General features: G+C 50.3%; 1 protein-coding gene across 1 annotated transcript in view; it reads right to left on the bottom strand.

Annotated features, from left to right (window-relative positions):
- The window catches only part of LOC119321560 (UDP-glycosyltransferase 86A1-like), a 17,791-nt gene extending 14,984 nt beyond the window's left edge, over nucleotides 1–2,807 (bottom strand). The window contains exons 1-2 of the mRNA XM_037595196.1: nucleotides 2,686–2,807; nucleotides 485–1,046 (exon numbers count right to left, since the gene is read on the bottom strand). Of these exons, the coding sequence (XP_037451093.1) occupies nucleotides 485–1,019 (535 nt within the window). The 5' untranslated portion in view covers nucleotides 1,020–1,046; nucleotides 2,686–2,807. The remainder of the gene's footprint in view (nucleotides 1–484; nucleotides 1,047–2,685) is intronic.
- Nucleotides 2,808–13,316: the final 10,509 nt, after the last annotated feature.

Here is a 13,316-nt window from a genome sequence, read left to right as displayed (position 1 = left end):
ATGGCTGTTGTGCTTTCTCCTTCCTCCAGCCAGGAACTTGTTCTGAAGTAAACTGTCGAGCGTCGAGTCTCCCGTGCAGTGGAATACTTTTCCTTGTTTGGACCAAGTCGGCTGGCGAAATGGAATTGGTATTTCCCACACAAAAGAAGCCAACAAGGAAAAGGAAACGCCATCGCTCTGTCTCCTAACGATTGAGGCGGGGGACACTTCTCCTGTCCGTATATACAATCATGGACCAGCCAGGGACACACGTTCAAGGTAAGAGACAACGACGGCTGCAAGGAAGATAGCAAGAAGCCAATGCAAATATGTGATGCTGCTACGATCGATCGACGCGCAATGAATTTCAGAAATTAACAAAATATGCAGCGCAAAACTACTCAGCTCCTAATGCATGCATGATTTGCAACGTCGTCATGGACATGGTACATCGAGATATGAGCTTGTACCTTTGCATGGTGTATGTGCTAGTTTGTACTAGTACCTTTGCTGTTGAAGTGGCCGTGCTTGGTGAGCAGGTCCTTGTGGTAGTAGAGGGCGAAGATGAGCGCCGGCTCCGTCCAGAAGGAGACGTAGGGCACGCCGAGCGCCCTGGCCAGCGTCGCTGGCCACACGAAGAAGGTGTCGGCGACGAGGCACGTGGACGCCGGGTCTAGGACGACGCGGCGGAGCAGCTCCTCCACGTGCGCCGGGAGCACGTGCAGCACGCCCTCCATGAACTGGTCGTGGTTCAGCGATCGGTCGAAGCCCAGCGGGAAGCCGTCGCTAACCAGCTCGTACCGCACGTCCTCCGACCCGCGCGCGCCGGCGAAGATGTCGCAGCCCCGCCGGTCGACGCCGAGGGCGCGCGCGGTCTGCTGGTGCACCGACTCCGTGTTGACGAACGTGACGGTGAACCCGCGCGCCGCCAGGCGCAGGGCGAGATGCGCCGCCGGGATCACGTGGCCCTGGAGCGGGTAGGGTATCACCACGGCGTGCGGCTTCGTCTTCGTCCGGCCGCCCGTGCCGTCTGCCGCCATGTGGCCGGGTACGGCTTCAGCGAGTATTGTTAGTACTAATCTTGATGTATGTAGTTAGTTGGTTAGTGGATTGACTAGTCATGCGTGCATGCATTGGTAGTTAGCTGGTTAGCCGGCCTGGAGTTAGTGGCCGGTAGTGTTGGCCGTGTGATGCGTGCGTGGGGGTCAGGCATGCTTGGCCGCTGTGTCACCTCGAGTATAAAGGTCAGGTAATGAAGTACGAGAGTCTTGGTGCTCTGGAAAGTAAAAAACGGGGCTGTGTTCAGCCGGGTGAAAATTCCAGTGTACCCTATTCCTTCTTCTACCTCCAGTTTTGAGTGAGAGAGGGAGAGCGGCAACAACAATTGGTATCATGAGCTTGGTGTCTTGGCCGTGCTTGCCGTGTCGGAGGCGTGGCGGTGGTGGCGGCGGAGGCGTGGCGGCGGTGGCGGCGTTCGCCAGCGGCTGCGCGGTGAAGCTCCTGGCCATGTGTCGGTCTATGGAGGTGCGTGGCGCGGCGAGGAGGCCGCAGTGGCTGCGGCGAACGCGGTGTGCGCGGCCGACATGGAGGCATCGGCTGCGGCGCACGGCGAGCATGTGGTGACGGGGACGCGTGGCGAGTCCGCGGCTGTGCGGTGTGATGTTGTGCGCGCGAAGAGCACGGTGGTCGCGGAGACGAGGAGGTCGCGGAGGACCTGTGTGGTGGCGCAGAGGTCGCGGCGGCTCGGCGCGACAACCATGGAGGCGCATGGCACGGAGCCGCGGCGGCCCTGGCGGACCTGCGCGGTGGCGTGGCGTGGCGGCATGGAGGTGTTGCTCTGCGGTTGAGGCCGCGGCGGTGCAGGGCAATAAGACGCGGCGGCGAGCCGGGCACGACCGGTGCGTGTTATGGGTGCGCACTGGACGCGTCAGGCGCGTCGGGACCGCGGGCGCGCGTACGAGCGTGCGGTTGATGTTGGGAGGAGGCGTATGTCGCCGTGGTGCTCGAGTCCGTGCTCGAGTTCGGCTACATCCTTCCGGCGTTTGTCACTGGCGGCTGCCATGGCGGACGCGGAGGCGGTACGCGGTGAGTGTCTGGTGCTGTCGGGCGCGTCAGATGCGCGCGGGACGTGCGGGACGCACTGGTGCGGTCGGGCTCGTCGGGCGCGTCGGGTGCGCGCGGGATGTGCGGGGCGCGGAGGGACGCCAGGCGTGTGTCGCCGGCGGAGATGGAGCTCGGCGTATGTCGCCAGGGTCGTGATGGAGCACGGTGCGACTGGCGTCGGTGCGCCAGGTCGGGTCTGCGGGCTCGGTCACGGTCGTGGCGACATCGACGACGGGAGCTGCAACAACTTCGGAGACGGCAAGTCAAGATTAGGAGGGAAAATGTTAGTACTAATCTTGATGTATGTAGTTAGTTGGTTAGTGGATTGACTAGTCATGCGTGCATGCATTGGTAGTTAGCTGGTTAGCCGGCCTGGAGTTAGTGGCCGGTAGTGTTGGCCGTGTGATGCGTGCGTGGGGGTCAGGCATGCTTGGCCGCTGTGTCACCTCGAGTATAAAGGTCAGGTAATGAAGTACGAGAGTCTTGGTGCTCTGGAAAGTAAAAAACGGGGCTGTGTTCAGCCGGGTGAAAATTCCAGTGTACCCTATTCCTTCTTCTACCTCCAGTTTTGAGTGAGAGAGGGAGAGCGGCAACAACAAGTATGAGCGCGCTGAGCCGTAGACGTGGGCAGTGTCACACGCTGTGAGTGAGATAGGCAGGGAGGGAAGAAAGGAGTGGTAAGCGAGTGTGTAGGGACGGAGCGGGAGAGTTGAGCGGTGGGCGTACGCTCGTACTACGCAGGTGGGCGCCCGCACGGTCGATTGATTTGGCCATTTGCATTTGGGGAAGGAAGAGTGTATCACGGGTGGTGCGGCTCCGTGACGATGACGTACCTGCAGCTGGACATTGGCGACAATGCATGATTGCGTGAACGTCACTACCGGAAAACTGACCTATGCCTATGGCCAAATCAATGCCGACGGCTGCCGTCGGCCTAGCTTGAGATATGCCGACAGCCTCGTCCTGGCCGTCGGGCTACCCTGATATAAGCCGACGGCAGCCATCGGCACAGAACGGCCGTCGGCCTATCTACGAACACGCCGACAGCAGCCGTCGGTATAAAAAAGCCGTCGGCATACAAAGTGGGCCCCGCGACCCCGCCCGTGACCAGCGCTAACGCCGTCAACCCTATGCCGACGGTCGGGACGGGCGGCCGTCGGCATATCTCCGCATGCCACGTCACCGATCCACGGCATAGATATGCCGACGGCAGCCGTCAGCATAGGCGCCACGTCATCGATCCACGGCACGCCCCCTCCCAAAACCCTGCCGTTTCTATGCCGATGGCAATGCCGTCCGCATAGCTATTTGTTACATGCTTTTTTTCATATGTTTTTATGCTTTTTTTACATATGTTTTTATGCTTTTTTTAAAAATATGTTTTTATGCTTTTTTATGTATTATATGAATATATATATGTAGTTTGTAATTTTTTTCATAGATTATGAATATATATATATATATATATATATATATATATAGTTTGTATTTTTTTTCGAGCACATTAATAATGTGCCGTCATGTTCTTTTGAATATAGGTCTTTATATTTTCATTTGGGGAAGGAAAAGTGTATCACGGGTGGTGGGGGCTCCGTGACGATGACGTACCTGCAGCTGGACATTGGCGACAATGCATGATTGCGTGAACGTCTACCACCAAATGCCATGTGGTGTTAGGCCAACTCTAGCGTGCGACCCCATCCCGTTCGGGTGCGTCCGTTTGAGGTAGAACAGACGAATAACTCGGCCCAACGCGCGGCAAACGGACAAATGTTCGAATTTCGTCCGTTTTCGATCTATTTCCGGCCCAAACTTGCGCCGAGTTTTAGATGAAACGGACATCGCGCCGACGGGCTGGACGCACGCCCTTTTCCTCCACGTGGCCGCCTGTTGGGGATACTAGCACTACATTTGCCTCCAACGCCTCCAACCGGTCTCCCCCGCCCCATCCCGCCGCCGGCGCCACCACTATTCTTCGAACGCCTCCTGACTGCTCACCCCCCCCCCGCCCCGCCCCCCGACCGTCCATACCAAACAACGTCTCGACATGGCCGCCACCACGCTCGCGCTTTCATAGGAGTTTTGGCCGTTGCTTGGAGGAGATTTTGCCGTCGCCGCCGTAGCCGGTGTTAGAGGGTATACGACCGCCGGCGACGGATATGGACCACAGCAGCTTCCGTCGGGTACTCCAGAGCGGCCAGTAGCCGGCCGCCAACCACCCCTGCTGCATCGAGGTGATCATCGTGGCCTCTTTGCCACCACGACCGCAAGGTGTTTGACACTTTGCCCCAAAGGTATGGACAGTGGAGATGAATTTGTCTTCCACCACTTTTATTCATCGGACGATTCGTCCTCGGATGGCGAAGATCTTGTGGTGGCTGCACTGGTCGTTCACGACCACATTGAACGACAGCTTCCTCGGTACAGGGGGCAGTCCCTGGCCGTGCTCCCAACCTGAACCGCAACAGAGAGGGAGGCCACGCCCTGCTCTATGAGGATTACTTTGCGAATACCCCGCTCTTCAAAGCGGATGAATTCCGTCGCCGTTTTCGTATGGCAAGGCATCTGTTCAATCGTATCTGAGAGGGAGTGGTTGCTCATGACCCATACTTCGAGTGCAAGACGGATACCCTTGGCAAGCTTGGATTCTCCTCTTACCAAAAATGCACCGCTGCCATCCACATACTTGCATATGGAATTCCAGACGATCTGGTGGATGAGTATGTGCGCATGAGCGAGTCGACATGCCTGCTATCACTGTACAACTTCTCCAAGGCCGTGCTAGCAATGTTTGGCCCTGAGTACTTGAGGCAACCAAATGCCGCTGATACAGAAAGGTTGTTGGCGACCAACGCATCTAGAGGCTTTCCAGGCATGCTTGGCAGCATAGATTGTATGCACTGGAAGTGGAAGAACTGTCCATTTGCTTGGCAGGGCCAGTACAAGGGGCATGTTAAAGCGTGCACTGTCATATTAGAAGCGGTGGCTTCGCAAGATCTTTGGATATGACATTCTTTCTTCGGCATAGTAGGTTCTCACAATGATATCAACGTGCTGCAACGTTCTTCAGTCTTCGCAAGGCTTGCAGAAGGCCACTCCCCACCTATCAACTCTGAGATCAACGGCCACCAGTACAACAAGGGATACTACCTAGCTAATGGTATATATCCTCAGTGGTCAAGTTTTGTGAAGACAATTTCGAACCCCCGAAGTGAGAAGAGAAAGAGATTTTCCCAAATGTAAGAGAGTGCTAGAAAAGATGTGGAACGTGCTTTTGGTGTGCTTCAATTTCGATGGGGTATCGTTCGAAACCCTGCACTGACATGGGATGAAGGGAAGCTTTGGGAGGTGATGACTACTTGTGTGATCACGCACACCATGATCGTCAAGGACGAGCATGATAACAGCACCTTCGACCAAGGATTTGATTTTCAAGGGGAAAATGTTGAGCCCCTGCACCAAGAACCGGTCATGTTTGAACAGTTTGCCCAATTTCATCGTGAACTGCATGATTGGTACACTCATTTGGATCTTCAAAATAACTTGGTTGAGCACCTTTATAATCACATTGGCAACCAATAGATGTATTGGTTCATTATGTTCATTCAAGACAATTTCGATTTGATTATAGAACTATTTTATTAGAGACAATTTTGATTGGGTTGTAAAACTATTTTTATTTTCAGACAATTAATATTTGAACGTGCAAACAAGTTTTGAACATTGAAATATGAATATATGGGCATTTTTTGTCGTGGCGGATGGGATGGGGCCAAAGGATGCGTCCGCGCATTGGGCGCACATCCACCGCATCCCAGGACAGGCCCGGACACGACCCCATTGCCCTACCTAAACGGACAGAGTACAGGTAAAACGGACGTATGTTTGGGGTCGCTGGAGTTGGCCTTACGACCTGAGGACTATGATAAACTGCACGGTGGTCGGTAAACGATTAGAGCATCTTCAATAGAAAATGTAAATGCAAAAATATCTAACTTTTGCATCTCCAAGACCTGAAAACCACTCTTCAACGGATAATGTAGATGCAAAAAAAATATTACACCTCCACTTTTTGAAGATGTAAAATACAACACATCGCGGTGCAAATTTGCATCTCGACCATATGAAGATGTAAAAACGCATCCGCCCCCAACCGCCCAACCGTCGTTCATTTCGTTTCCGCCCACCCTTTCTTCTTTCTCTCGCCGCCCCGCCGCCCACTGCAGCGCGCCGTCGCCTCCCCGCGACATATCCACCATCTCCACCCCTCGTCGCCGATCTCGCCGCGATTCGCGCGCCACCCGCCATCCCCCGCGTGAATCGGGTGATCCCCGTCGACTCCTCGAAGGAGGACTAGGGGGACTCGGAGGAAGAGGGACGAGGGGTGCGATGGCCCGGACAAGGATGAGTTCTGGGAGCAGTTCAGGAGCTCCGATGACGAGCAATAGTTTTTATCTTCGGTGTAGTTCAAGTAGTAGTTTGAACTAGTAGTACTAGTAACTTGATGAATGTAGTACCTCGAATTAGCAGTAGGTGAACTAGTAGTTGTTGAGTTTGCTATGTTTTTAATTAGAACTATGTTTAATTATTATGTTTGAAATGATGTAGTAGTTAAATTTGCTATATTTGAAGTATATGTTTCAAATGAAGTACTAGTTGAAGTATAGTTTTACATCTCCATTTGCATCTTTTTGTTGGGGTTGCTGTCTTACATCTCCAATATACATCTTCTGTTGGAGTTAGCACTTTTTTGGAGATGCAAAATACACATCTTTGGAGATGTAAATTTCCACATCTCCTATTTTACTTCTCAAATTTGCATCATCTATTGGACATACTCTTAGAACATGGGCAATGCTAGGCGCCAATCCACCCGCGCAAGCTTAGATCAGTCACCTTCGTCTGATCCCTGAAATTCTGACCGTCTGATCTGTCGCGCAAATTTTGATCGTATAGGGTTTTTTCTTGGAGCGGTTTTCTTCGAGCTTTTCTCGGTACGGTTTTTCTGCGAGGGTTTTCCGTTTTCTCTTTTAGTTATTTGGTTTTCATTTAATTTTCGCAATTTTCTTTTTATGCTATTTCAAATTCGTTAATTTTTTTACGCTCGTGATTTTTTTCAAATTTGTGAACCTTTTTACTAATTCGTGCACATTTTTAATTTCATAAACTTTTTATCGAAGTCACAAACTTTGTGCACTTTTTCAAACACAAAAAAAAATGTGTGAACCTTCTTCAATTTTGTGAACTTTTTTACTAATCATGATGTTTTTGAACTTTTTTCTAATTTTATTTTTTTTACAAAATTCGACAACTTGTCAAACTCCATTTTTTTCAAATTCATGAACATTTTTAAATTCTACTTCATTTTTAGAATCCATACAAAAAATTAAAAAAGCATAATATTTTTCAAACATACAAACATGTTTGAAATGCAAGGACTTCTTTCAGATCCGCAATGCTTTCTCAAATCCATGAACTTTTTGAAAATTTGTAAACTTTTGAAAATTTGCGATCCTTTTCAAATTGGTGAACTTTCTTGAATTTTATTATAGTTTCCAAATCTTTGAACTTGTTTCTTAAATAAATATATACAAAATCAGATTTTGTTTTTTCCTGACATACCAGTTTTTCTCTTTCAAAACTGCTAGGAGCGAGCGGTGGCTAGCCCAAGAAAATGCTACACCTATGTAACGGATCTTACCTGATTAACGTAAAGGGTTAAGGGGCATCTTTTGATTGTATAAAATCAGGGAAGCAGGCCTACTAGTTGAATTCGGGGGCGATTTATTGGCTAGGGAAGTTAGGTCTAGCATTTTCGAGCGAAATCACTTATTGAGGAGTACTCCCGTAGAAAAACCAAGTGAGTATTTCCAAAGATCACTCATTCCTTCTCAGGTTGTGACAAGTTAGACGCAAAAAGCAAGAAGATGTGATAAGTGGCAGTTGCATGTGCGCCACTTGTCGCAACTTATGAGTTTTTTTTCCCGTAGATTCATTTATTCAAAATGTTTTATCTCTTAAACCGTGCGTAGAAATCTTAAACCGTTTTCATTATTGGATTCCTCATCTCGAGATTTTTAAAACTAGATCCCGTGTTGATAGGTTTTGACAAACTTTTTTCATGAAAAAAACAGACAAAAAAACCGAACCGAAAGCACGTTGTTTTCCCTTTCTGGAAGCCATTTCCGAGAGGCACGGCCATGTCTCTCATGGAAGCAAATCCGTACCTCTCACGAAAGAAAAAAGAAGAGAAATTGCTGTTTTTTAATTTCCGAGAGGCATGACCGTGCCTCTCGCGTAAACAAAATCGTGCCTCCCGCAGCAGCAAAACCATGCCTCTCACGAAAGAAAAAAAGAGAAAACAAGTTTTTCTTTTCCGTATCTGAGAGGCACGGCCATGCCTCTCGCGGCAGCAAAACTGTGCCTCTCAAGGAAGAAAAAAACACATTTTTTTTGTTTCTGAGAGGCATGACTCGCGGAAGCAAAACTGTGCCTCTCAAGAAAGAAAAAAAAATAGAAAATACTTTTTTTTTCATTTCCGAGAGGCACGGCCATGCCTCTCGCGGAAGCAAAACCATGTCTCTCACAGGAAAAAACACGTTTCTTCGATAAGAAAAGTTATCCCAATTCTTCTATTTTTTTAAAAGGTAAGAAAGACCAATGAAGAATTGAAAAGTAAAAACGATCGTATAAACACTACTACAAAAAGGGCTATAGATGGAATGACCACTAATGGCGCACCTGTCATGTGGTGCGTCACTGCTATATAGCAGCGGCGCACCATGTGCAGGTGCGCCATTAGTGTGGAAGACACTAATGGCGCATCATGCACACGGTGCAGCAGGTGCGCCATTAGTAACCAGGGTTACTAATGGCGCATTTGTAGGTGGTGCGCCATTAGTAACCTGGGACCAACAAGATATTTTGGACAGCCCACCTACCCACTCACTTTCCCCACTTCATTCTCTCCACCTCCTCCTCCAAGCTTGTCTCGGCTGCCTCCTCCTCCTCACCTCATTTGCACCATAGATTCATCCAAATTAAGTGGTTAAATTACCTTTTTTTTGATAGGTAAGTAAGGGGGGAAGCTATCTTTATGTTGTTCTCCCTCTCCAACAACATGCACATGCACTTTTTGTGGCCTAGCTAGATCTATGTATGTTCATGGTGTTGCATATGTTTGTGGTGTTGCATATATGTTTGTGTTTGCAGGTACCGATATTTGAAATGCGATAGTTGCCAATATTTTGCCGGAATGTTGATTCATTTCCGTTTCGGCGAGAATTTTGGCACTATGCATTCTTTTTGGTCCTATTTTCAGGGAAAGTCATGCCAAATTTTTTCTTGGTTCTAAAATATCGTTTTGCTCTACCCTGTAGGCGACCATGGTCCGCACGATGACCGAAGGCATCGTGAATAGGTTTTTGAGCTCCGCGAAGGCCGAGATGCTTCAAAAGAACGAGACGGAGATAAGATGTCCGTGTCGAAGATGCAAGCTGAAGAGCCTTATTGCGGACCCGGATTCCGGGCAGGTGCGGGACCACCTGCTCTTGCATGGTTTCATGGATGGCTATCGGTGGCAAGGTGATGAAGATGACTATGAAGTCCTCCATGGGGGCTGGGCGGCAAGAAATGAGCAAGACTCGGGCGGGCGAGAAGACAAAGAATCTCCAGGACATGATCACGACGGTGATGCTGTACACAGTCATCATGTAGAAGATGCAGGACATGATGATGAGGAAGATGCCGGAGCAGACGAAGGGCATGATCATGAAGATAAAGATGCCGGCGGAGCAGACGACGATGGACCATTCGTGGGATGGGTGTAGGACCCTCATGTTCAAAAGCTGCTTCTCAAGCAGACGGATAACGCAAGAGCTGCCGCCCGAGAGAAAGCCAAGCTGGATCAACTGGAGATAGACGCGGTTACTCCATTGTATGAAGGATGCAGGCCCGAGGATACCCGCCTGAAAGTAACGCTCATGGCTCTGGAGATGAAGGTAAAACACAAAATGACCGACGCATGCTTCGACGAGAACATGTCATTCTGGCGCGAACGTCTTCCCAAGGGGAACAAGTGCCCGACCAGTTTCGAGGAGGCGAAGAAAATCATGTGTCCTCTGGATTTACCGCATGTGAAATACCATGTGTGCATGAACAATTGCATCATTTATCAGGACGAGCACGCGGAGTCTACCATATGTCCGGTGTGCGGCGTCACTCGATACAAGAAGAGGAAGAAAGCTCCTCGAAAAGTGGTGTGGTACTTTCCGATCACTCCTCGTCTGCAGCGGTATTTCACGGACCCTAAGGTAGCAAAGCTCCTGCGTTGGCACGCGGATAGGGAGGTGAAGAAGCGAGAAGATGACGCAGATGATCTGGAGATAGATAAAATAGACAAGAAGCTAAGTCACCCTAGGGATGGGAGCCAGTGGCAAGCGTTGAACTTCGAACACCCAGAATTTGGGAAGGATCCAAGGAACATCATGCTGGGCGCGAGCACCGATGGAGTCAATCCGTTTGGCAGCCAGAGAAGCACACATAGCACCTGGCCTGTGTTTGTGTGGATGTACAACCTTCCCCCCTGGTTGTGCATGAAGAGGAAGTACATTCACATGACTATGTTAATTGAAGGGCCGAAACAACCATGGAATGACATCAATCTGTATCTAGGGCTGCTGAAAGAGGAGCTAGACACGCTGTGGAAAATGCCAGCCAATACGTGGGACGCCGCACAGAAATAATATTTCCCTATGAGAGCCGCACTGCTCACGACGGTGCACGACTATCTCGGTTACGGATATCTCGCGGGGCAGGTGGTCCACGGATTTTCTGGATGCGTCAGGTGCATGGATGACACAATGTATCGCCAGCTAGATAGAGATCCCGGGTCTTCGAAAACCGTGTTCATGGGACATCGAAGGTGGCTTCGCGATGATGACCCGTGGAGGAAACGCAAGGATCTGTTCGATGGTGAAACCGAACCCCGAAGACGCCCGCGTACAAGGAGCGGCGAGGAAATAGACCAGCTGTTGAAAAATTGGAAAGATGGCCCACTGCCGGGAAAGAAGCAAAATGCGCCAGAGTCGGGAAAGAAGCGAAAGGCGCCAGAGCCGCTGCTGAAGGTATGGAAAACGAGGTCTGTTTTCTGGGACTTGCCGTACTGGAAGATCCACTGTGTGCCGCACAGCCTTGATGTCATGCATATCACGAAGAATGTGTGCGAGAGTCTGCTTGGTACCCTGCTCAACATGCCAGAGAGGACCAAAGATGGGCCGAAAGCAAGGGCAGACTTGAAATCAATGGGCATCAGGGAGGAGCTTCACGCTAATGATCATGATGATGATGAGGCGAAGCAGGACACGGAAAGTCTTCGCAAAGGCAAAAAGGCCAAGAAGACCGGAAATGACTACCCTCCCGCGTGCTTCACTCTAAGTCAGGAGGAGATCGATCAGTTTTTCACATGCCTCGTAGGAGTAAAACTTCCTTACGGTTACGCGGGGAAGGTAAGCAGATACCTAGACCCAGCGAAGCAGAAGTTCAGCAGGATGAAGTCTCACGACTGTCACGTGCTGATGACGCAGATACTTCTAGTTGCAATCCGTGGGATCATGGACACGCACGTCCGTGAAATGCTATTTGGCCTATCCAACTTTTTCAACGTCATCTCTCGGAAGTCAGTTGGCGTGAGGTAACTCAGAAGGCTACAGGAAGATATCGTGGTGATACTATGTGAGCTTGAGATGTACTTCCCACCCGCATTCTTCGACGTTATGGTGCATCTGCTGGTCCATATCATGGAGGATATCATCCAACTCGAGCCGACGTTCCTGCACAGCATGATGCCGTTCGAAAGGATGAATGGTGTCATCAAAGGATACGTTCACAACATGTCACGTCCAGAAGGAAGCATAGCCAGGGGCTTTCTGACCAAAGAGTGCATCTCCTACTGCACAAATTATCTAGGCATCGAGGACCCCGTTGGTCTGCCCATCAACAGGCACCTTGGCAGGCTCGCTGGATGGGGTCACCGTGAGGGTCGCCGCGAAATGCATGTCGACTTCGAGGGTCAACTCATCGACTTTGAAAGAGCAAACCTAGTCGCGCTACAACACATAGACGTGGTTGATCCTTGGGTGGTAGAGCACAAAACCTTTATTGAGAAGACGTACAATGACCGAGGCCAACAGAGGACGGACGAAGATATAATCAAAGAGCACAACTCATGTTTCACGCGTTTGTCCAAGCAGAAGCTTCTGTCGTACCCTTTACATGAGGATTCTTCCACGGAAGAACAACTCATATTCGCCTTGTCACAGGGCACCGAGCACAACCTGATGACCTATGAGGCGTACGATATCAACGGCTACACATTCTACACCGAGGACAAGGACATGAAGAGCGATGGTTATCAAAACTCCGGGGTAACGATGGAATCCTATATCGGTAACAACAAGGACAGATACTACGGAAGGATCGAGGAGATCTGGGAGCTGAGCTACGCTGGAGAGAAGGTCCCGATGTTCCATGTCAGATGGGCCAAGAGCGTCATAAAAGAAGACCGGTATTTCACCACCATGGTTATACCCGAAGCCAAATCCAAGACCGCGGGTGCAAACGTCACCGCGAAAAATGAGCCATGGGTACTGGCTTCCCAAGTGGACCAATGCTTCTTCATTACCGACCCGCCAAAGCCCAGTCGTGTTGTCGTGAGGAGAGGCAAAAGGAAGATCATCGGAATGGATGGAGTCGCCAATGAGCAAGACTTCGACAAGTACGGCGACCCGAAGATGGAACATGACGACGATGATGAAGTATCATCATACACCACAAGAAGAAGCAGGACCACCCTACCTAAAGGACGTTCGTTCAAGAGAAGAACTCCATTTACGAAAAATAAGGGCAAGAAGATTGTGAACAGATAGCTAGCTAAGATCGATTGTATTTAAATTGTAGCCTTCATTTCTCGATTGTATTTCATGGACACTTTTTGAACTCATGAATGCTTTTTAAATTTCATGGACACTCGATCTTGACCCCCCTCCATCTCGATCGCTATCCCACCTCGCTAGATCCGGTCCCCCTCGCCGCCGAGCACCCTCCGCACCATCTCCCCGCTCCACCGGCCGCTGCCGCTGACCCCCGGCCCGCACCCTCCCCCACTCCACCGTCACCGATGACCCACCGCACCCTCCCCCGCTCCACCGACCGCCACCGCCGACCCCCGGCCCGCA

Source organism: Triticum dicoccoides, chromosome 1B (assembly GCF_002162155.2).
Source record: "Triticum dicoccoides isolate Atlit2015 ecotype Zavitan chromosome 1B, WEW_v2.0, whole genome shotgun sequence".
In the NCBI taxonomy this organism is placed as follows: domain Eukaryota; kingdom Viridiplantae; phylum Streptophyta; class Magnoliopsida; order Poales; family Poaceae; genus Triticum; species Triticum dicoccoides.
This window is presented reverse-complemented; position numbering and strand designations above follow the sequence as displayed.